Below are 24,010 nucleotides of genomic sequence, written 5' to 3' on the forward strand. Positions count from 1 at the left end.
CAGAAGGCGGCTGTATGTCCTCTTGCCACCCCTTTTTCCCTTCTTCCTCCCAGCCCTGCATGCTTACACTGGGAGATGGTCAGCTGGTTGAGCCGGACATGGTACATGACAGACTGCACCTTCCAGTGCTGCAAGAGGGGGTACCCGGACACTTCACTGAAATTCACCATCCCTGTTGGAAAGAGGACACAGAGTCTCAGTGCCACTGCCCAGGGACACCTTGCCATGGGGACACCAGGGTGACCACAGCTTCTCATGCCATGCCTGGGTTGGGAGGGGCAAGGGCACTGTGCACAGACTATGTCCCCCCAGGGAAGCAGCAAGGCATTTGGAGCTGAGGGTCAGCTGCTCCCCAGCAATTAAAATCATGGCTTTGAAAGAAAACACGTGGGCTCATTTCATTCTGCCGTGTGGGGCTCTGTGTTGGAAGATAACGAGCCTCCTCCTGCATCCCCTCCTGCTTCCTTCCTGGTGCCTGCTCCCAAGACATGCCCAGGTGTGCTAATTATTTCACTAATGAGAGTTGCGTTTTTTAATGAGCTGTTTGCAGGCCTAGGAACGGTCACCGTCACACCACATATGTCTGGGTGCAGCTAACTGGGAGGCCCTGGGGTCCCCTTCAGCCAGGACTGAGCCAAGCGGGACTCACGTGTATGGGAGAAACCACATGCCTGCTGATGCTCCCACTCCCTCAGGACATTATGGCAACACTGGAGTTGAGCAGGACCTGGGGTTTCTCCCTCTTCAGGCAAAGACATCCCGTTCTCCAGTCATTTAACTATGAGTTACATGAATCAGAAATTCATAGACACAAGGACTGGGTGGCCACTTCATCTTGCCCAAGGCATGAGCCAAGCCATGCCTGGACAAAGCCCCAGAAAGTCAACTGAAGGATGCTCATGGCTCTGATTTTGGTGACTGGAGCATCCCTCGGTGTGCAGCAGCAGGATGCTGAGGCACAGCCACCTCCTCCCTTGCAGCGCCGCTGATGTACAGCCACTGTGGCACACCTCCACTCGGCAGCGAAGTGGCAAACTCTGCTGCTAAGCAGCCACAGAGCAGGAGTTCAGGAGGATAACAACAGACATCCCCCTCTCTGTAACAAGAAATGAAGGTGGAGGATAAGGAGGATAAGATCATTTGCCTTCCAGTGCCTCTCCCTTCAGTGCTGGCTGCTACCAACAGCTTCAAAGCCTTGCTCTTCCCTGCAAAGTGTTTATGCAAAACCAGCCCTTCCTTAGTCAGCAGCTCTGCCTCTCATGTATTCACAGCAATATCCAGATCTGCTTACTGACAAGCAGAGATTTTACTTTTTTTTTTTTTTTTTTAACTTAATCAGCCACAAAGAGCCAGCAGAGCAGTGGGAAATGAATAGGATAATTTACTGGCTTCTGCCTCTCTGGCATAATTGCCAACAGACTCCCAGTCTCACTGACCCTGCCGTGATGCTGAGGCTGTGGTGCCTTCTTTATATCCATGTAACTATGTCAAGGGCAGGTGTCCTCCAGCGCTTCCAGGCAAGGCTTAGCATCCCCATGACTGCAGGGGTGACCTGCTGACACAGCTCTCTCAGGGCAGCTCGGTGCTGCCAGGGGCCCAGTGGCAGTCTCCTGCCTGCCTGCATCTGCCTGCACGTACACCTGCATTGCCATGTACCCTGTAAGGGCAACCAGCACCCATTGGACCCTGGGTGCAACCCACGGGTGCTCCCCAAAACTCTCCTGGGAGCTCTGCCCAATAGGGTGAATGCACAAGGTCCCATAAGAGACCACCCTGCAGACACCTTCCAAAACACCTTACTACCCACATCCCCCACTTAGTACCTGCTCAGTGCCCTCGCCCATTTAAGCCAACAGCAACAAGCAGGAAGGAAACAAAGGCTATTTAGGGGTGCTGGCAACTTGGTGGAAGAAAGGTAAATCCTTGAAGGTTGTCTAAGAATCCATGATAACCCTATTGCTCATGGCTCGCGATCCTCTGGCAGGACAAAGTGAAATATTTTGGTTTGGTTGTGTCGGGTTTTCAATGCTTTGTTACACCAGCAAAGGGTTTCTGTTTTGGAAATCAAATGAAAGGCGTTTGTAAACCTTTTTTTGCCTTGAAAAAAGGGATAATCCTTTTTGCAAATATCCCAAGTATCCAATGGATGCTTGAGCTTTTACACCACAATCAATTTACAGCCTCTCTCTCTCTCCTTCATTTTTAATGCCTTCCTCTTACTGCTTCTGCTGCTGCAGGTGATCATGGGATGCTAGACCAGATATATCCTGCAGAAGATATATACCCTGGGAGGGGTAGATGCCAGAGCTGGGCACGACAGCAGCTGCCCTATTGGGAAAGGCATAGGTCCGGCTGGGCTCACTCACCGGTGAGGAAGTCAGGGTCGGGTGTAGGTTCAGAGAGCTCCTCTTGGCATTGGTTCTCCAGGGGCACTGTGGCCACCACCAGCCCATCTGGCAGCTGCTGCTCCAGGCCCCGGGCAAAATTGTTCTGCCTGGAAGTTAATTGCAGAGAGAAGGGCAGGGCTGGAGGACAGAGGATCTGCTTGGGATCATCCCCACCAGCTGATGACCCATCCCAAAAAAATACCCAGCACCAAGCCTTTCCTTTGCGCACAGATTACAATGGAAAGCTTCAGATGAACCCTCCCCACCAGCTCCTCCATCTCCTGCAAAGCTTGGCCAGATATGGATGGACTAGGCAGTCTGTTATGGTCCAGCGCCAGGCTGCTTCCCATGCCGCCTACTTGGCAAGAACAGCAAGGTCTGACTCTGCTGGGTTCACCTTCCCATATCACCAACTCACCTGAACGTCCCTTTGAGCACTTGCCCTGCGGCCACCTCCTTGGAGTGGTTGTTGTAGCCATAGAAGATCTCCCCAAAGAGTGTTTGGTTCATAGGCAGCTCACGGGGCTCACCGCAGTCCCCTGCCTCGGGGCATGACTCTGAGATGAGCTGGCACGACCGCCCATCCGTGCCCAGCTTGTAGTCCTCGATGCACCTAGGAAGCCAGCACAGGGTCCACCATCAGCTGCAGCCCCCACCGGTGGGGACTGGGGCCACCAGGCCATCCCAGCAGAGACGCTGGGAACATAGGAGGCCCCCCCTCCCAACCCTACGAGCTCAGGGTGGCAGCAGCAAGGTACAGCAGCACCCTGAGGGTGTCCCTGCAGCCAGGGAGCTGATGGGGTGCTCACCCACAGAACATCAGGATGTTGTAGAGCAGGGGGTCCTCAGGCAGGGGCACCATCTGCTGCAGGCACAGCTGCTCACAGCCCCCATTGAAGCCATCCGAGCAGTCCACGCCAACATGACGGTCGTAGCAGCCTGTGCCATCCTTCATGGGGCTCAGTCCTGTTGGGCACTGGTGGAAGAAGAAGCAAGCAGTGAAGTCCCTGCGGAAGAAATCTGGTCCAGGGGGTGAGATGGAAGGGAGGACTTCAGTGCTGCTCTCTATCGGAAATCGTAAGCTGAGCAATGCCTGGGGGCACACCCCTTTCCCTCCCCACAGCAACGCAGCTGTGACAGTGACAGGGGACACGTGTGAGTGACACAGGACCTCCTCGAGGGCCAGCAAGTAGATGGGCTCTCTTGTGCGTGTGTGCAGCAAGGGCAGGGACGGAGGACCTGCCAGCATGAAAACATCTCTTCCCACTGCAAAACCAACCCCAAAATATCCATCCCGAGGTGATAGGAAAGGAGGAAGGGTGCAGCCCTTCCCCCTTCACTCTCCCCCTCCTGCTCACACCGAAGGAGATTTGCAGGTCGCTGGGAGGCCACGCACCACGCAGCCCGTCGAGTCCAGCTTGCGGTCCGAGATGCAGCGAAAGTTCTTGCTGCAGCCCCCGTTGTCCTGGGAACAGTCACGGACAGGCCCAAAGGAGTCAAGGAGGACCTCCAGGCTGTCGAAGGAGGAGGAGGTCATCAGCTCTTCCCTGCGAGGAGGAGGAGGTGTGTCACTGCTCTGATTAGATGGTGTGAACGCGTGCACGACTGTGGCTGCTGCGTGGGCTTTTCCAGAGCTCAGGTTTCCCTCAGGCTGACAGAGAACTGAATGGAAACCAAGCTTTTAGAGGGATGCGGGAGCTACTTAGATGAAAGCTACCTCTGAAGCCTCAATTTTGCAGAAAATAAAGAGGGGCAGGTTAATGGACATCCTAATCTCCATCTGAAAAATGTGGGGTGGGGGTCCCAGCTCTCATCCATGCTTTGGGTTAGTTCCCTCGCTTCTAGGATGCATCACCAGTGTATTTGCTGAAACGCCTCCTAAACGCCTTCACCCCACCATCGCACCTACCTGACCTCCACCGCATCCTCCATCACCGTCATGTCGGTCTTGCACTTGGCTGAGGGGTTGATGGCCAGCTCGGCTGGTGGGATGACGAAGCTCTTGCTCAGTGGCAGCCACATGCCTTCTCCCAGGGTGTAGGTGAACCTGCCAAGCCGAGCAGCGAGGGCTGGCATGGAGGAAAACACCAAGCCCAGAGCCCTGCCCAAAACCAAGTCCTTGAACCTCCCCCTTACTCCACAGAGATGCCAGTCTGAGCACAGGCAGATGGGCAGGGTCAAGTGGGGTGGCTCCTCCGAATGCACCCAAATGACTCCCAAAAAGCACACGTAATGTAGGTAATTAAAAAAAAAAAAAAAAGAGGAACTTCCCTTTGGAGGAACTGGCTGCTGGGCATCCAGCATCCCACATGGCAGCTGTGGTAGAACCTTCCCAGCTATGCTCACAGGTCCCCAGGAGGTGGCACAGGACAGCTGTCCTCAGCCCTGCCAGCTGGGAGGACCAGACTGCCCGTATGCCCTGATTCATATTTTTGAGCCCCAAAATGTGCTGACCAGGTTGCCTTTACCCCTTACCGAAAAATCTTGTCGGATGGCTGCTCCCCCAGCACCAAGTCAAAGCCACGCTGGAAGATGGTGTACGGCCAAGGCCTGGAAGAGAAACCCAAGAGAATCACATCCCCACCACCTCTAACAGCGCAAAATGCTTCCCCCGCTTAGCTCCTAACTTACGTGCAGAGAGATCCTGGAATAAGACAGCTCAAACCACGCCAGGACAAGGCGGTAAAATAGCCCCACATCCAATACCTTCGTTTTGGAGTTCCTACAACATCAGATCCCCACCCTAGAGCCAACCTGCCAATGGGTCAGTGGTGTATCGCATCCTTAATTTTGGGGTATGACCTGCTCCAGTCTCCCCTGTCCACCCGGCATCTGCAAGTGTCACCCAAAACACAGCTGAACCCTCTCTCTGCAAGGCTTTTTCAAGGGAACACATCAGGTCTGGGGCCACAGCTTCACCACCTGCCTTATTCCCCTTGGGTATCACTGTTTCAGGAGGGGATCTCAGGAAGTCTCAGCCCTCGCAGGACTTTGTAAAGGGTTCTGGAAGACAAGTTGGAAGCTTGGAGCTAAGAGGGAGGCTGAAGAGCTGGTGGCCCCACCTCCTCCATCCCTGCTGCCCTTGGTAGCACAGGGTGATGTGCAACCATGGCTTGGTGGCTGGTGCCCTTCAGTGGGATGCCCGTGACAACAACACCCTGGGCTGTGCAATCCTCTCAGCGTGGCCCAGCTGGCAGAGCATCACTTGCAGGGTGAGGCTGATAAAGCAGAGCAAGGGGAGGCACAGAGACCCAAACATAGTGGGCTTTGAATCAGGCAACAAGAACCCTGCTCCCAAACTCTAAAGCTCAAAATCCCCTTTGCAAGAGCTCAGAGCTGGAGAGAGAAAGAGATTTTCCATCCCGTCGCATTGCTGCTGTTAAAATTCAGGGTGAGAGCATCGGGTGCTGCTGACAAGCCCAGGGATTTTCTCCAGAGGCAATTACAGCTCTCCTGCACAAGCACTTTAATTTCTAATCTGAAGTTATTTCAGCAAGGACAAAAAAAAAAAAAAAAAAAAAAAGCACCAAAAAAAATTTCTGATTGCAGGATTACAGTGCGCTGTCTCATTTCCTTGCTGGGATACAATGCCACTTTCCCGTCCGGCTGGCTGGGAGCAGGGGATTACATTCAGCACGCAGATCGGATTGCCCTGAATGAGGTCAGCTTCGGCCTGGAAGTGATGTGCTCCTTGCGTCTTGCCGACACCTTGAATGCTTCGCGCCTCTGCCTTCCACAGCTCCCGCAGATGGGTTTTATTCTTCCTTCTCAGGAGCACGCCAGGCAGGGAACAAAAGCAGAGGCAAGGTATTGTTCCCCATCGGCTGAGGTGGAAAAGCAGGTGTGAAGAGCTGCTCTTGGCTTGCAGCGGAGCTCAGCCCCAGGGCAAGCGCTAAGGAGGAGCTGTGGCTGCCGGACCCATAGATGCCGATACACCCAGGACATGTAGCCAGTGGGGTTGGACCTCCTTGGGAGATGAAAGTCAGTGTCCATGCCAGGTTGCATGCATCCACGGTGCAATTTCCAACTGTGGCTAAAATTCCTGTGATGGTGACTTTGAGGCGGGAAGAGGTTTCCATGCCCCAGGAAGGGACAGTGTAACATTTCCTTAGCCTGCCTTACTTTGCCTCTACTCAGGGACAAAATCAGCCTGTTAAAAGGAAGGTTCAGCCTTTAGCTATGTGCTTATGTGGCAGGGGACAACCACTGCTGCCAGGCACCACTGAGTCTGCAAGGATATGGTACCTTTTGCAGGGAAGTCCTGGGACGGTCTCCATATAAGACCTCCAGCTCAACAAGAGGCACTTATGCATCCTCATCTCTGAGGAAGCTCTCCAGGAGCCCAGCACCAACATTTCCACCCACAGACCCTTGCTGACTTGTGCCTTCTGCTGCAGAGGACGGGTTGCGATCTCCTCCCCCAGGCACACCTCACCTCCTCCATCGCTGCCTTTTGCTCCCTGTGCCTCTGCTGCTCTTTCACACCCTCCTTCCTCTCCTGTGCACACAAGCATGTGCCCAAATGGCTGTCTCCCTCCCTGTTTTCTGTGGTCACTGGAGGCACCTCGCTGCTCTGATTTTTGTTGCTCTTGGCAGGTGCTTTGCTTGCATGGTCTTCAGAGCTCACAAAGGAAAGCAGGACTGATCAGAAGCAGCTCTGTGCCCAATTAGGCTGGATTAAATGGGTCAGAAAGGACAGCTTTTGGCTCCCTGCAAGCCTTGGCACTCAGGTAGGCATCTGAAACAACAGAACAGGGGATCACCAGGGCAGCTGAGAACCAGCAAACTCCCCACACTCAGTCAGCAAGTTCCCACAGTCAAAGTGTTGCCAGTGCATCCCCAGGACAATCTTCAGGTCTGTTTGCTTTTTCCAGCTGGGCCATCAGCTACACTTTGCTCCCCATCTAGGTTTGAGCAGAAGCTCTCGAAACACCAGCTAAGCCCTCCAGACCTGCTGCTTCTGGTGATGCCCTGACCCACCCCAAAAAGATCCAGGTCACACTCGAATTGTAACCCCAAGAGGATGAAGCCAGACTGACTCCCAGCATCAAGAACAGTGTTCCTCCCACTTCTCACTCCCTGCAAAGCTCTTCTGGGCAAGATGGGTGGGATGAGGAATCAAAGCCTGGTGCTCACAGGATATGGTCATGATGAGGTAAGCCAGAGCAGCTGGTTTGAGGGGAGCTGACAGAGAGGTCAAAGGGGCTGCAGGAGAGAGTCTCTGCAGAAGGCACTGCATATGAGCGTGGCTGAAACACCACTGAAGAAGAAGGTAGTTGGCTGTTATGCATTGAAATATGTGACCTGATGCCTGGTTCCCTGACCCCAAATGGTTCTGGGGGCTTCCACTCAGAGGGTGGCACAAGGGTGGCCATTCTGAAGCCCATCATGGCAGCAAAGCACCAGCCCCAAGTATGTGCTGGAAGTGAGCGGTGTGGACCAAGGTGCTCACCGCATCCCTTCGTTGATGGCTCAGGAGTTCAAGGCCAGGGTGAGCAGCTCAGAAGCATTCCTGCAGCACCCACACCCCTCCTGCAGCCCCAGGACCTACTCCCCATGATGACCACACTGGGGACCCATGAAGACCAAACGCTGCCCTGATTGCAAGCAGAGAGCAGATATAACACCAGCACTGAGCTGCTAACTTCTCCTGCTGTCAACACCCATTCTGTCTCCTCCCCAACTTCGTTTTGCTTTGCAACAGCTTTGCCTGGGCTTCAGCTGCCGATGCCTCTCCCCTTCCTACCTCCCCACCCCCTGCCATCCTTTCCAAGCAGCTCTTTATTAAAAATGCTAATGCCGGCACTTTCTCCCTGGTCTGCCTGTAAATCTGCGAGGAGAATGGGGCGGGAGGAGGAGGCGGATGGGTGGTTTGGTGAAAGGATCTGAAAGAAAGAGGAGCTTTTTATCTGGCCGTCCTTCAAGCTCGCAAAGCCGAGGCACACTGCAGGGGATAGAGAGAGGCGGGGGGGGGGGAGACAGAAAAAGAGGTGGGGAAAAAAAAGAGAAAAAGATACTTTAAGCAGGAAAAATGCTGTCCTTGTCACTTCAGCATGTCCCCAGCTCCTCTGTGGCGTGGGGAGTGGATGGTGCACGGGGACGGGACAGGAGGATCAAGTGCATGGCCAGGGAGGGGAATAACTGCGTGAAGAGGTACCATTGGGAGAGAAAAGGAAGCGGGAGAGCAGGGCACAGGCTGTTTCACTAATTCGGGTCCTGTGCTGAAAAAAATGGCTGCAAGGCTGTGGGGTGAAGAAATGGGTAACTTGCCCTGCATGGGAGAGAGGGGGTAGGGTGGCCCCTGCTTGCCAAATGCTAGAAGAGGATGAGAGCGCCCAGCAAGACACGGTCGCCAAATTGCCTTAAACTGGCCTAAAACCTCCCCATGCTGGGGTGAAGCCCATTACAAGTTGAAAGGGCACATTGATAAAGACCCCTTAAATGCAGACCATCTTAAATCTCATCAGGGTGTCTGAAAGGGGCACGTGGGGATGGGAAAGCCATGGCCCATTGCATGATGATCTACGAGCTGAGATGAAGAAGTACAAAAGCGGGCAGGTAGCAGTTTATTAACTAAAGGCAGAATGAGCTGATTTGACTTTTGGTCGAGTCATACCACGAAGTAACCGCAGGAATTTGGTTTGATGAGCAAAGACGAGGTAGGGTTGGTTGGATTGCTGGAACTGCATCCTTCCCAGGAAACGTTAGAGTAAGAGCCGAAAAGCAGCTAATTAACAATGCATATCAAAGTAGGAAGACAGACTGTGAACACACAAACAGCAGCAGCCAGATTTGTTTAAAACAGCTGAAGAGCAGCACAAAAAAAGCAGCTGATCAAATATATATGCTACCCGTGATCAAAAAGATCTTATTTTTTAAAAACTGATGAAGATTTAGGGACCGGATGTGTTGGGTAAAAGATGTACCGCAGAGGCATGGATCTCAGCATGGTACCCAAAACACACACAACACACAAAGCCTTGCTGCCATCACCAATAAAGTTCAAAGATGAGCTTGCCCTCCTGAGCAAAATTAGACGCTACTGAGTGAACAGACACCGAGTCAACCCACAATCACTGTAAATAAAACCAAACCAACGGCAAACCTATCTAATCCAAAGGGTTGAAACTAATTTTCAGATAAAAACGCCACCCTAGGGAAACAAAAGAGGTCACAGTCAGACCACATCTCCCCCAAGCATGCCGAGGGATTTGGCAGAGTCCCCATGTCCTGCTTTGCTGACTTCCCCTTTGCTAAGAGCCAACATGGCTTCTCTGGGGACTGACTCGCCGCCTGGCTTGTGCTACCCATGGCTGCAGTACATCGCTCCAATATTGGAAGGGTTAGCAGCATATTAGGCAAACAATGGTCAGAAATGAGTCAGGGACAGTTGATCTCGCCTTGGGATTGGGGGAGAGGGTAGAGGATTTGCAGACATCTCTTGCAGATGAGGCTCTGGGCAAGTTAGGCTAGAGCTGGTAGTGAGCTGATGAATGTGACAAAAGGCAGTGTGGCCTGGCAGCTCAACCTTCACCCCAAAAAACATAGATACCAGGTTTATGTTAGAAGTTATTGAGTTGAATGGGCTATGGTAAGATGTTTCTGCTGGACCGAAGAGAGTTGGCCTCCACAGACATGACCCCGTGGAGGCCAAGGGTTCACAGGGAACACCTTGGACAAGTAGAAGAGACCTCCACCATCACAAGCCTGCAGGCAGAGCTGTACCAAACAGCACCTAGACATCAGGAACAGATCGCAGCATGGGAAAAAGTCCTCATTAAATACCAAGCTGGCCTCAGCATTACGACAGCTAGTGTGGACAGGCTTTCAAAACCCCCTATAAAGCGTGGAAGGTGCAGGCAGGGATGGTTAAGTGTGGTTTCAGCTGCCACCATTTTCTGAAACAAAAATCAGATAAGTTCAAGGAAGTAACACAAAATGACCCAGGTTTCAAAAAGCTCGAGAGAGGAGCTCTCAAAGGGCAGCGTTGAAAAAGCCCCGACACTGCAAGCATCAGAGCCTCTTGAGAATCCAGACAAGGGCAGAAGGACTTTGACAGCCCCACTATGGTCTAAGGCTGTGTTGCACTGTGGGGAAAAAGAGATCTGCTAGGTTTCTCTGCCCCAAACAGAAAAGTATGTTGGAAATGCTGTGTATAATTTGTCATAGCCAACTTTGGTATATAAGAAGAGACCCGAGACAACATGTATCCTGGCCAGGTATGAACACCGTTGCAGGAGTAAAGGCAGGGACTCAAACATGAGGAAGCAGAAGGCTCCTGTGGGGCCATTGGGATGGAGCTGGGTCAGAAAAGTGTCCCCAAATCCCCCAGAGGAATGAAGTGGGTCCTGAGCACCTTTTGGGTTGGCATTGCTGAGGCTAAAGCTTTGTCTGGAGCTGTGAACAGGACCAGAGGGCTGCCGGAATGGATTTGTCCTTCCTGCCTTGGCTTCCCTCATGCTTTTTATTGTCTGTATTTTTTAACCAATTCACCTGAAAGCTGCTTTCCCTTTAGATGCTGGAGCAGCTAGATCAGGAAGAAGCTAGAGAAGAGCAATGTGCGTGGGAGGAAAAGTGTGAAGCTGCAGTCCCACACCCAGGAGCAAAGGAAAAGCAGGGAGAAGGAAGCAAATGCTTCTCCACCTGTCCTTATCAATTTTTACTACCTGCCTCAATGGACAAAGTCATTTGTCTTCTTGCTTTTTGCTGGACCCATTTGTGGGTCCAGCACGCTGCTGGTAGCTCTGACTGAGGCACAGGCTGGCATCAAAGCCTGTGGTCATGTGTGGTCATGAGTGGCTGTGGGCTCTTACCAACACAGTGTGAGACAGTCCTAAACCAAACACATCCCAAAATGGGCAAGTCCCTGGCAGGGGGAATACCCACTCCCGTGCCCCAGTCCCCATCATTCTGTGCCTCTTATTACATGGGCACAGAGGAGCTGGGGACATCCCTGTTGGACACTTGTCCCCTGGGGAAGAACAGGGCAGGGAGCTGTATTTCTGCCTGTATTTTCCCACCCCGGCAGTGGTACCTCACAGTGGTTTGGGGACCCTGACCACAACACTCAGCACATCCCCAGTACGGGGCCACATGTCTCATGAGCATTCTCCTGTCCCCAGCCTGGCTCAGAGCACCCACAATGATAGCCACCCTTATCTCCCGCAGCCACACTGGGCTTAATTGCTAAATTGCTTTTAAAATGGAAAAAAAAAAAAAAAAAACAGAGAGGAGGCTGGAGACAGAGTAGCAGTGCTCTCCCCAGACCCCAGTTCAAAGGGACACCGCCGGGGCCAGCCAGCACAGGCAGCACCCCGTAGCTGCCGTCCTCCGGCACAGCGGGGTGCTGCCAAGCCCAGTCTTTGATGATTTTCTCTTCCCGCTGTGAAGACTAATGACTTCAGAGAGGACATCCTGCCACACGTGGGGACGCCGACACCACGGATCCAGCTGTGGTACAATGAGATGAGTGGAGGAAAAAGGGGGTTGGAGGTGCCGGTGCACATGGGGCCTCTAGTTTTTGGGAGCGTCTTGGCTTTCTGCACACTACCTCCGGCCATCCCTGGAAGTCCCCATCTGCACGTCAGAGACCCATGAGCATTAAGAACCAGATGGAGCCTCCCCCGAACGCCACAGAGAGATGGGAATGTTTGGGAATCTCCACCAAATTGCTGCAGAAACATCAGAAAAATTTCCCAGGGTGCAAAGCTTGTGGAGCAAACAACAACTGCTCTGTTCCCTCAGTTCATGGCATTGAAGCATCCGATTTGCCCAATTTTCAATGGGGTGTCCCCACCCTGCAGCCTCCCTCCTCTGCTGGGGATGGCAGTCCAACCTCAGCCCTCCTCTCAACGCCTCACACTCCCAAACTGAAAACCCCATGAAGTGCAGGATGACAAGGAGAGTGCCCACAAGGGGAAGAGGCGCACCTTTGATCCTCCCTGGGGGGTGTTTACTCTGAAACCGAACAATAGCCTCTTCTACATCACCTCTGATTATTTCAAATTGAATTCCTTACCTCCTGCAGATCTGCTGCAGAGCCCAGCCACACGCTGACCTTATAGTTGACTGAGATGCCACTAACTCTTTTGCCCAAGAGCATTTGTCCCAGCCCTATTACGCTGCTGCTGAAGCCCAGCAACTGGTGCGAGGACAGTCCAAGCCTGGGCACACTGTGGCGGGCACACTTACCCCTGGTTTGTTCCCCACTCATTACGGATGCAGAGGTGCTTATGCACAGGGTCCTTCATGTAACCTTCGTAGCAGAGACACTCACCTATGGAGAGAGGGGGTGACGTGAGGGACATAGGAGGACAAGGCTTTCCATGTGCGTCCCTGTCAAACCCAGCCTACAGCCACCCAGGGCAGCCAGCAGCTCCGTTCTCACATGCAGAACAAGGTGAGAAAGCATCTTCCCACCAAAGCTGGGTTGAGCAGGCAGAGAAGAGCTCCCAAACCCACCCCAACCGCCTGACCACCTACCAGTCTCAGGGTCACACTGGTGTTCACAGGGGTCGAGGAGGCGCCGGGCACAGAGGTCCAGGGCCCAGGGCCCGCTGGAGTTTTGCTGGGAGAAGAGGACGACCTGCGCTGGGTTCAGCCAGTCACTGGCATCCAGCTGGCTCCCCTCCAGCAGAATGAATCGGCTCCCTGCCACCAAGAAGGAGTCAGCGCCAGTGACCTGCTGCTCTCCCCTCCACCCTGTGGTGGATCCCTCCATCCCATGCCCATCCCCTTCATCCTGAGACAGTGCCCTCTGTCCTGCAACAGCCCCCTCTGTTCCACAATGAACCCCTATGTCCCGTGCCCATCCCCTTTACCTTGTGATGGCCCCTTCCATCCTGTGCCTATCTCCTCCATCCCATGACAGCCCCCCCCATCCCGTGCCTGTCCCCTCCATCCCACAACAGCCACCTCCATCCCACAACAGCCACCTCCATCCCACACCTGTCTCCTCATTCCCACACCTCTCCCCTTCGTCCTGTGCTGGTGTCCTCCAACTCATGACAGTCACCTCCATCCCACAATGACCCCCTCTGTCCTACGCCCATGCCCTCCATCCCACGCCCATCCCCTCCATCCTGCGATAACGATCTCCATCTTGTGCCTGTCCCCTCTGTCCTGTGCTCATCCCCTCTATCCTGCGCCTATCCCCTATGTTCTGCTCTGGTACCCTCCATCCTATACCTGTCCCCTCTGTCCTGCACCTGTCTCACCTCTGTCCTCTCCATCATTCCTTCCTCTTCTCCATTATAGCTCGCAGAGCAGGGCAGGAGGGGGGAGGACGGTGGGGGTAGGACTACAGGACACTCACCGTCAGCGATGAGATGCTCGGGGACATGGAGTGTGATCTTGACAACAAGGGGGCAGCTCATGTGGGAGGAGCACACCAAGCTGATGACACAGCTCGTCACACTGATGAGGGTCAGCGTGGTCTTGTTCACAGGGCTTCGGGGGGAACCCACTGCAAAACACAAAAGCACAGTCAAACCTGAGACCCAAGGGATCCAGGAAGATCTTGGGGTGCAGCCAGAGGATCTCAAGGTGCAGAGACCCTGCTCAGCTCCCTGGAAATACAGCATCAATCCAATCAAGTGGAGTCGCTTTGGATTTTCAAGAGCACGAAGCAGCCTTTGCCACAGCAGCCTTTCTATCCTGCCTGCTGTGGCTGGAGTCACCCTGAGCACCCACAGCCTGGGCTCTCCCGCACCCCTGCACTGCCGCACACCAAGACCTTTGCAGCAGCAGGACTTTAAAGCAGAGCAGAGTTACTGAGGAAAAGAAAGCCAAATGCAATATCCATTTTTTCCCCCCCTCCTTCTCGGCACTTCTCTTGGGTTAATTTTGCCATGACAACAGCCTCCTGGATGCCTTTGAAAAAGCACTGGAGACCCCTAACTGTTCAAGGCACACAGGTCTTTGACTTTTTATCTCTTAGCTGAAGAAGCTGAGCAGAAAAAGCTGGCTGGGGGCTGAGCTATACCCCATGGAGACAAAGCCTGAACTGGCCTCCCAGCACCCAGCATGGGCACTGGGGGTGAAGGAGACAACTCTCAGGACCACCACTCCTAGAAAAACAAGGCACCGTCCAAAGAAGGAGGGAAAACAGACAGAAACTGTCCTCCCCAGACAGGAAACCTCCCGGAGGGATGGTGCAGGGCAGTGGGGAGAGACCCCTGCCCAGAGACCAAGCCTGTCTCCATGCTCCAATGCACATACAGATTATACATGCATGGTGCCAGAGTGAACCCACAGCAGCACCGTGCTGAGCAGCGGCAGGGAAGCTCACGGGCCAGCCTTTGAAGCATGTTACTCATTAATACATACTAGAGCCTGGCAGAAGCCTTCAGCCAAAAATCAGAATATATTTCATCCTCTGCTGAGACACTCCACCAGAGAGTAACAGCAGCCTGCTGCAGGACCAGGGACCGGCGCCTGCCCCCAGCAGCCCGGATCATGCCTGAGTTTCCATCTTCTGCCGATGGAAAGTCTCTGAACATAGAAAGTAGATGGCAAACAAGGCAAGAGGGGCCACAGCTCGCTGCCCACCTCCACGCCTGCACCCACCTCGGCTGCGCCTCCGGCTCCGCGAGGGGTCCGTGTAGAAGGTCAGTTGGGGATCGGTGTCCGCCTCTGTCCCCGAGTCCCCCTCAGGATTAAGAAATGCTGAGCCAGCTGCAGGGGACACCGAGTGTGGTCACAGCGGGGCTGGCACCGTGCCACCCCAAGCTGCTGCATCCTACATCACCCCTTGAAGGCAAGCATTGCCTTGAAGACCGGGAGCCCCGTCTACAGGGGACAGCAGGGACAGCATTTTCTCCCCTTCCCGCCCCACACAGCCATGTCTCCTGCCACAGCTCCCAGGAGCTGGTACCCAGGAGTAAGGTAATCTTGCAACTTTTCCCCATGGCTGTGACAGTATCATAAAATATTTACCATGGCCAACACCCTCTGCATCTTTGCAACCAACCAACCCAACATCATTTGCATCCTTACAGACACCACTTTTTCTGCTTCCTCCCACCCAAACCCTCCTTCCCATGCTCTTGCCCAATGCTGGCCCTATTTCTCCATCCCAGGAGACGGTGAGTTGCTGGAGTGTGGGTGGAAGCCCAGAGCACCCTCTCCACCCTGGGGATCCCCTACCTCGCGCTTTGTTGTTGATGCGCTTGCGCTGGCTGCTGGAGGTGTGGGACAGCAGTGTGGCTTGCTGGTGGTTCGAGTCCACGGGACTGGTGGCGATGATGTTGTCCTTGTACTTGTTCATCAGGGACAGCTTGGCGTTATCGCTCCCTGAGCAGGAAGAATTGAAGGCAAAATCTTTCAGGGACAAAGACTTAAAAAAAGAAAGGGAGTGAGAAGGAGAGAGATTTCCTTGTATCCACCTCCAGCATCTGCATGAGGTGACCAGGGTGCTGTGGCCAATGGGCTGAGCTGCCCCGAATGCATACTCGTGAGCTCCTCAAAGCCTGAAGGGGACTAGCACCTCCACAAAGCTAGCCAAAAGCTGAGTTTTAACATTCAGCTTCTCAGGGCACTTCTGCATACCCAGGTCTGTAAAGAAAATCCCTGGAGAGCTTTAGGAACCACACCATGGTCTTCCCAAACTATGTCTCTGTTCAGAAGGCTCCAGTTGGATGGCTCAGTTGGTAATATGGCCAACAAGCAAGTGTGTCACAGGCCTCGAAGAATCCCTGCTGGTGATCAGAAGACAGTGTTAACTCTGAATCATACTGATGGCAAGTGTAATTTTGCTACTAAAAACCTCAGCTGAAAAAGACACCAGAAATTCTGGAATATAGAAGGGAATTTTGGGGGTCACCATGAGGCAGCTCGGAGGGCACACCATTCTGGTTCTCCAACAGGCCACAAGAACTGCAGCCTTTCCCCTCAAAGTTCCATCCTGCGTTGTCCCAGCCACGTCCCGCTCAGCAGGGACTGCTCTCTACTGGCTGGAAGGTCTCCCAGCAATGGAAGCACCTTTAGAGTGCCACCAACACCCCACAGGCAGCAAAACTCCAGAGAAACAGGAAAAATGCTCAAGGGGAAACGTGTATAGAATGATGGAGAAAAGACAAGTTGGAGAGGACCCAGATCAGCCCACGCACCCCTGTCGTATCCCCACCTGGTGTGAGGTCCATGCTGGCCTTCTCATTGCAGCCCTGCAGGGAGTCCAGGGTGCGGGTGACCTGGCTGGCGAAGTCCTCCCCGCCATTCATGCACTCGCGCTGGAGGTGGTGCCGCAGGTCGGTGATGTCATACTCGTAGCCATCCAGGATGGGGGTCTCGCGGATGCTGAGCGTCCCGCTGGAGTTGTGGCCCTGCACGCGGGCGTTGCGCAGGCTCTCCCGCCCGTGGCCCCCGATCAGCACCGAGGGGATGTAGTGGATCTCGTTGGCTGCCTCTGCACTGGCACTCTTCTGGGGCTGTGGTACCCGCCGCCGCTTGCACCACCGCCGGCGGGTGTAGAGGATCATCACCAGGCAGAGGATGGACAGCAGCAGGGCAATCATCCCTCCCTGCAGGCACAAATGCAAGTGGGGCTCAGCTGGTGACCAGCGCCGGCCACCCTGGGGATGCAAACGCCCCGGGTATGCTCCAGGGTGGCCAAAGCAAAGGCCTCTTATCGTGCCGGTAAGAGGGCGCTGGCAAAGGGAGTGCCCGGTGCTGGCCAAGTGCTCCCAGCTGAAGCCTGCCTCAAGCTGGACTGGCTTTGAAGTCACCACCAAGGCATAAAAAAAGCAGCATTTAAAGCAGAGCGTGTTTTGTTTCACTCTCCCACAACACATCTTTGAAAGCAAAGAACAGATTTATTCCAGGCAAACGCTCCTACGGGCAACTTTTTTCTGACCCATTTCCAATCGGTTTCAGTGCTGTCACTCTCGATCTTGGGAGATTTTCCCAGGGTATCCTGCAGAAATTGCAGCACACATTAAAGAAGATCAAAGCTTGAGACAGCCGGATGGCTGAAGCATTGTTTGGGGAACGCCTGAGCAAAGAGACTGAAAAAGCTCCTGCCCCATGGGGACAGACCCCAAAACTGCACCCAGCCCTGCCACCTTGTCACTGTCCCCAAGGTCACCCTCCTGCAGAGACATCGTCACTGCACACAGATAGAGTCGGTGAGATGAAAGCCCAAGTTGGCCCTTTACACCCAGTATAATAAAAATAATAATAATAATAATAATAATAATAATGATAGTAGTAATATAATAAAGAAGCATGCAGAGCCAGCTAAGAGCTCTGTCCATCCGTGGCTCTGGTCCCCCTCCTCTTTTCTATGCAATAGGTGATCTTGATAAAATAAAATAATAGTAATAATCTGCTCCATTAGGACAAAACATTAAGGGAATTATTGAATGAGAAGTAAGAGAGGCAGCTGGAAAAGGAGCTCTAATGGCCATTACGGTTTAATCCTCTTTCATTCCCAAGATAATGGAGCTGTGATGCACCCTCCCAGCCTCCTTCCAAACTTTCTTTGAAAAAAAAAAGAAGAAAAAAACAAAGAAACTCCAGTGATCAAGGAGACAAGCAGTCCAGCAGAGGAGGGGGGGCTGGCTGGCACATGGCGTCTCTCTGGCCAAGGAGCCTGCAGCCGTGAGGACAGGAAATCTCTTGCCAGGGCTGAAAACTGGCACTGGATTCATGCCTGGCCACGGTCAACCTGAGTTTTTTAGTGGTAAAGTCTGGGCCCAATTCTCTACCACATTCAAATCCCTTTGAGTTCCTCTGATCCGTAAATAAGTGGGGACTATCCCCATCCCCACCAGAGATGGCCTTCCGTATTATGGCTCTCCATCACCCCTAGGAAGGAGATGGGGTGACAAGGAGGTGGAAGTAATACCAGGGAATTCCTTTCCTGTATGCACTTTATATCCCCCAAACATCACAGAGCTCTGCCATACACCTGTGCTGGTAAACAAGGGAGACCACACTGTAGCTTAAGTCAGGTGGACGCCCATTTGCTGAGGACTGCAGCTGTGGATTCTCAAAAAAGACCTGTTATTTAATTAAAACTGAATTTCTTCTGCCATGATAGTCTGAGAGCCTAAACTATCCCTGAGGAAAAGCAGCCTGTGGCCACTTAAGGTTTCAAGAGGCTCTGAAAAGGAGGACGAAAACCAGTGCTGGAGTCCCCTCCTGCCCACTGCTCATTGGAGGAGGTCACCTCAGAGCACAGAAATCCCATTCTGCCTTCATCCCCCCCCACCCCACCCCCTGGCAGTCATATAATGGCTGTGAGAGGAGCCCTGCGCTGGATGGGCGCGGGAGCACTTCTCGCACGGCCCATGTGCGGACCGCTGTCACAACGCATACAGTCCCTCGCTCACACTTCTCTTGGCAACCACATGGGGAAGAAAGAAAATCAGCCTTGAAAACTCTACGCGATCCTGACTCCTGGCACAAAAGCCAACCTCTATTTGTCAGGGTGTAAGGATGCCGCCGGAGCGGAGCTGAGAGTGATGGGGAAAAAGGGGGAGAGGGAGGAGTCAATCCGTATTTATGCATTTTGGTATGAGAGCTATGAGTTGCAGACATCGTTTTCATCAGCTCAATAATAAATCTTTCTTCAGGCACTAGTGGCTCCAGCTTGGTATTCAGTGGTGCCTATGAAACCCAAGACCATGGTGGCCACCCTCGCTAGAGGTGATGCACCCTCTTGGGAGCAGCTGAGAATGGACAATAAAAAAGAAAGGAAACCGTCCAAAAGGTTTTTTGGGAGTGGCTTTGACAGTGATTTTTTTTTTTTTTCTCGAGACTAATCAAGCACAAATGATGGAGGAGAAGCCTGGCCTGGGGCTGCAATCTGGAAGAGCTATTGACGCTCTCATTAGGGTAGGCACCATTAAACAGCCTGTTTGCAGCCTCGGCAACACATTGTCTCCGGCTAATTATCTTCCAGTGGCACAAAAATTGTCAGATTCTTCAGATTTCTTCCAGCGTAAAAAAAAAAAAAACAAAAACTCAACAAAACAAAAAAACCCACAGATCCACCTCCAGCACACAGATCTCTGTCTCGCCCTCCTTTCTCTGCCATCAAAACCCCGTCCCCGTGTTTGCACAGGGAGGACAAGAGCTGTGCAGCCTCCGCGCATGGGATGCTCTTGCCTACTGCACACTGCGAAACCACAGCCACGGGGCTGCCAAGCTGATAAAAGCAGTGGTGACAGTGCCCAGTGGCACCGTGACACCCGCCACGCACTGGAACAGCGGGCGCCAGGCACCATCCACCAGGCAAAGGGCTCCAGACAAAGTTAATGTAAATGAACCTTGGGTTAAGGTGGTTGAGACCTTCAAAGTCCAGCACTTCCCAGGAATAAAGGCACCCTTGCAAACATATTTGCAAAGCGATGCAACCCAAGGGAGAGAATTAAAGCAGTCCAATGTGAAAGCACCCTGCATACAACATCGTCTGGGCATCTTAACCGGCTCCCAAAAGTGAGCTCAGCTCCCCATTCCAGGACGGCTGGAGCCAGATGGGAAATATATGGCTTTTCAAAAGCCCCTATATTTTCTACAGGTTTCTGAACACCTAAACAAGGGCTGCCTTCCCATCACGTACCATGACAGAGATGTGGAGGATCCTCAGCTCTTCTTCTGCCGACTCAGTCTGGGGCTCATCCGTGGGGTCAAAGCCAGGCAGGTTGGGTGCCCCGTCTTGGTGGTGGATGTGGAAGAGCAACGTGCCGTTCTCCAGCCACTGCTGCCGCCAGCGCACCAGCGGGATGTCATCCGTGTTGCCCGAGATCTCTGCAAAAGCAAAGCTGGTCACACAAGAAATGTGAAGGAGAAGGGTGATGGGGGACATTCACCTCTTCCAAAAAAATGGATGGAGGGACCAAGTACCACGCACCAGCAAGATCCCTCCAGTCCCCTCCTGCCAGCACCATGGCTGCCCCTACATTACGCACAATCTGAAGGGTTAAAGCAGAGTAAAAATATATTTCTGGATAAAAACCAGATGTGGGCCCCTCCAAAAATCCATATGTGGTACAGGGCCGGAGCACTTACTGACAGATTCTTGGGGCCAGAGCTGGGGAGCCTGGCAGCATCCTTCCAGCCCTATTTTAGATGGTTTTCACCCATGTGCTTCATGTTAAACACAGCTCCAGCTGTGGGGAGCAGAGGATACAGGACATTTTCTCAGCAGCGCTAATGGGATCATTGGAACCACGTAGCAAATTATTACAGACAAAAATATTTCCCATCCTTTGTGAATGGAGAAATATGCATGTGGCTGCGATTACACCTTCAGCTCTGGCTCTGATTGAGGTTGATTCCGAGGTTTTCAGTCTTCAAACATTTTTTACAGCTCCCCACACAAGACTTATCCCTGAGATTCGCAGATGTAACTGCACCTTCTGCCCAAACACCCCGACTTTCCCTAAGTACCTTTAACTTCAGGGTTTGGGGGCAGTGGGACAGATGGACAGAGCTGGGCTGAGGAGTGCCAGCATCAGAGAACACCCAAACAGGAGGAGCAACTGAGGACAGGGACACAACACATGCGGCAGGACACTAAATGCCAAATCAAACCAAATTCACCTGGATGACTCCAAAATTTCAGGGACATCCTATGGCTGGATCTTAGCAAAAGGGAAGGTGACACCAGCAACATCCCTAGGAGAGATGGGCACTGTTTTAACTACCACCTCCACCTCAGACCAGGTCTCCTTGATTACCATCTCAGATCACCTTGATCTCAGCCATCAGCTCGAGCCTGCCATTTGCCCGCTAGTTATTTTTCCTGAAAATATAAGCTTCGATTGCATTGGTTGGAATTACCATTAAAAATGTGATGAGCTTCCCAGTGAGACGCAGCTTTCCCTCCTGTCTCTGCCCCATGGGAACGGTCCAGCCAGACCTTTTCACTCCATCCCATTTGTAGCTATGCATTTTGATGGCAACGGGAAAGAGCCTGGCTCACTTTGCAAATTGTCATCTTTATTTTGCTTGTTTCATGCTGCCTTCAAATGAAAACTGGAATTCAATTACAGTGCCGAAAACCAACATTTTAAATTTTCTGTTAATTAATTTCATTAGGTTGTCTTAAGTGAGCTAGTTACCGGGGCGGGGGAGTGGTGGGGTGGGATGGGGGCAATCTGCATCAGGAACCTGGTTCATCCTCCCAAACTGATTTGATTAATCAAAAGAAACATTAGCCGCAGCGAGCGAATTGGCAGATTGTTTCTGCTCAGCATGGGCCATATTTCTGGCAGTAATCAGTGCGCTTCGAGTGTCCCGAGCAGAGGGATGCTGAGCTCTCCTCGATGCCACCGGGAAGCAAAACCGAGAGGAGTTAAAGCATCTAGGAAGCCAGAAGCACTTTTGAAATTCCCTCTAACCGCTGAGCTGCATGTTTAGGCACACAGATCCCCTTTGAAAAGCTGGTCCTGGGAGCCGGGAGGGTTTGAAATAGCAGATCTCTCCCACCTGGTCTTTATTCATGGGCTGAAAGGGGAAAACAAGCTTTCCTGCTTCCCCAACTCCCCACGGCTTCTCAACTTCAAATGAACTAGCTCAAATGGAAGAAAATATTCTCCCCGCACCTGCCTGCTAACGTGAAATTAGGAGTAATTAAGGCAAGAGCTTTTATGCACAACAGGAACTCGACGTACTGACATTTGGAAAAATGTAAATACCAGCATTTGCTCCATTGTAAAGAGTGAAAATAATAGATACTAAGTATATGACATTGTGACATTTAGAAAGCTAGAGTTAAAGATGTTTTCCCCTGATCTGACATATCACTGAAAAAGCAGCACCCTTCAGCTCATTAATATTTGAGGAGGACTCCTTGATGGAAGTTATTTAAATGATTAATAGATTATAGTAAATTTAAGCCTTAAAATAGGTTGTCATAATTTCAAATTTATTTAAACAGGCTTATTTTTAAAGTGAAAAATATATTTCGATAAAAAATGGATTCTTGTTTTAAAAGAGCGCAATCCAGCCATGGAGCCCAAGTGCATTATCCTCTCCCACCAGACATCACGACACGACTCTGAGGCGGCATCACACTCAAGTCCAAAGTGCTAGAAACAGAGGAAAACACCCCAAAAATCAACCCACATTGCCCCAAATTGGTAGGCTATGACCCGTCCATCACACTGCAGGACAAGGCTGCTCTGCCACCTCTGGTCCTGCCCTGGGCAAAGCCTCTTGAGGCAGCACCCAGATGAGAGAGCTTTATCCTTGGACCTCCTCCTCCTCTCCTCGAGAGTCTTAGCAACACTCCAGTTGCTCCTATCCACCTCCATTTCTACTTGACTAAATTATAAATATAAATGCTTCTCTGTACATGTGAAGTTCTCCAGGAGTTTGGTTCAAGCAAGACCAAGACCAAGCTTCCTTCCTAACACAGCATCTCCTTGCTTTCTTTTCTCCCAGTCCAATATGTTCCACTCTTACTTTTGTTTTGCTCTCCAAGCAGGCATCTCATCCCCTGGTGGGAGATGCCACAATGACCCATGTAGCCAACTGGGGCCATTTATCTCGGTGCCATGGGGTTCAGCTCTGCTATGGGGCTGGTGGGTGCCAAACCTGCCAGCCAGCTCGTACCGTGGAGCCAAGAGACCCCAGATGAGGTGGGAAAGTAGGTAGTAAGGCAAAAAAGAAAAAAAGGGCAGGGGGGAGAGGATAATTTCAAGTTCAAAGTTTGAAAGATATTGATGATAGGCCTGGTCCCTGCATGGCTTTCATTAAGTCCTTGGATATGAAGCCATTAGCGCTAGTATTAACTTCTTGCACCTCTGTTAAAAAATAGCCTGCCTGAGTCAGGGGTTAATAACAGTAGGAGACCACTAATTAGGCTGTGCCTCGTTCGCCTGGTATCAAACGTGGCCCAGGTCCTTCATATCTACAGGAGCAGCAGCCTCCAAAGACCCTGGCTGATGCTTTCAACATAACGGCCGCGGCTGCTCCCCTCCCAGACCATCTGCAAGGGGAGGGAAGGGAAAATGAAAGGTTGTAGAGGATCAAACCGAGGAGAGGAGAAGAGGAAAGTCCAGATGAAGTTGCTGAAGGTGGGTGGGTTTATACCTGCTTCATTATCAATCATCCTGAATAACCCCATTTCCCTGGGGACAGCCATCCAACCCAAAGCAAACCCGGTCCTTCTGGAGGCAACACCTCTGCATGTCCCAGTTTTGGTAGGCAACACCTCCATTGCAGCCTAATTTTGCATCCGAGCTTGTGCAACATGGAAGTCGCAGCCCATGAGCCCAACACCGGCATGGACCCGTTCACATCTCCTCATCCCCCCACCGAGACTTGGCATAGTGGCAGGAGGGAAAGCACACAAAGAGAGCAACTCTCCTTAAAAACACATGCCAACGTTTTGATGAAAAAAAACAAACGACAAAAAAATTTTCCTTTCCATTTGCAAGCATTTTGCACTAATAGACGCCTCCGATTAGTCAAATGAACTCTGCCATAATGCCAGTCTCTGCAGACTCATTTCATACAGCAGAGCGCAGATTTTGACTTGGACTTATATTTCCTCGTTAACATTTAAACCTGGCTTATTTTCCATCCGGAACCTGACTGTGTTTTTATTAAGTTCCCTATTAGCTAAGGCTTTTGCTCCATGTCTAAACCTCGCACGTCCTTTAAAAGGCTCT

General features: G+C 52.1%; 1 protein-coding gene across 1 annotated transcript in view; it reads right to left on the reverse strand.

Annotated features, from left to right (window-relative positions):
- Nucleotides 1–24,010, reverse strand: part of ASTN1 (astrotactin 1) — a 53,896-nt gene that overhangs the window by 11,885 nt on the left and 18,001 nt on the right. Inside the window, exons 2-15 of the mRNA XM_074152678.1 lie at nucleotides 19,951–20,138; nucleotides 16,513–16,906; nucleotides 15,534–15,680; nucleotides 14,955–15,062; nucleotides 13,702–13,851; nucleotides 12,870–13,037; nucleotides 12,579–12,663; nucleotides 4,863–4,937; nucleotides 4,297–4,434; nucleotides 3,784–3,934; nucleotides 3,197–3,363; nucleotides 2,806–3,000; nucleotides 2,367–2,494; nucleotides 68–172 (exon numbers count right to left, since the gene is read on the reverse strand). Of these exons, the coding sequence (XP_074008779.1) occupies nucleotides 68–172; nucleotides 2,367–2,494; nucleotides 2,806–3,000; nucleotides 3,197–3,363; nucleotides 3,784–3,934; nucleotides 4,297–4,434; nucleotides 4,863–4,937; nucleotides 12,579–12,663; nucleotides 12,870–13,037; nucleotides 13,702–13,851; nucleotides 14,955–15,062; nucleotides 15,534–15,680; nucleotides 16,513–16,906; nucleotides 19,951–20,138 (2,199 nt within the window). The remainder of the gene's footprint in view (nucleotides 1–67; nucleotides 173–2,366; nucleotides 2,495–2,805; nucleotides 3,001–3,196; nucleotides 3,364–3,783; nucleotides 3,935–4,296; nucleotides 4,435–4,862; nucleotides 4,938–12,578; nucleotides 12,664–12,869; nucleotides 13,038–13,701; nucleotides 13,852–14,954; nucleotides 15,063–15,533; nucleotides 15,681–16,512; nucleotides 16,907–19,950; nucleotides 20,139–24,010) is intronic.

Source organism: Numenius arquata, chromosome 8 (genome assembly GCF_964106895.1).
Source record: "Numenius arquata chromosome 8, bNumArq3.hap1.1, whole genome shotgun sequence".
Classification (NCBI taxonomy): Eukaryota; Metazoa; Chordata; class Aves; order Charadriiformes; family Scolopacidae; genus Numenius; species Numenius arquata.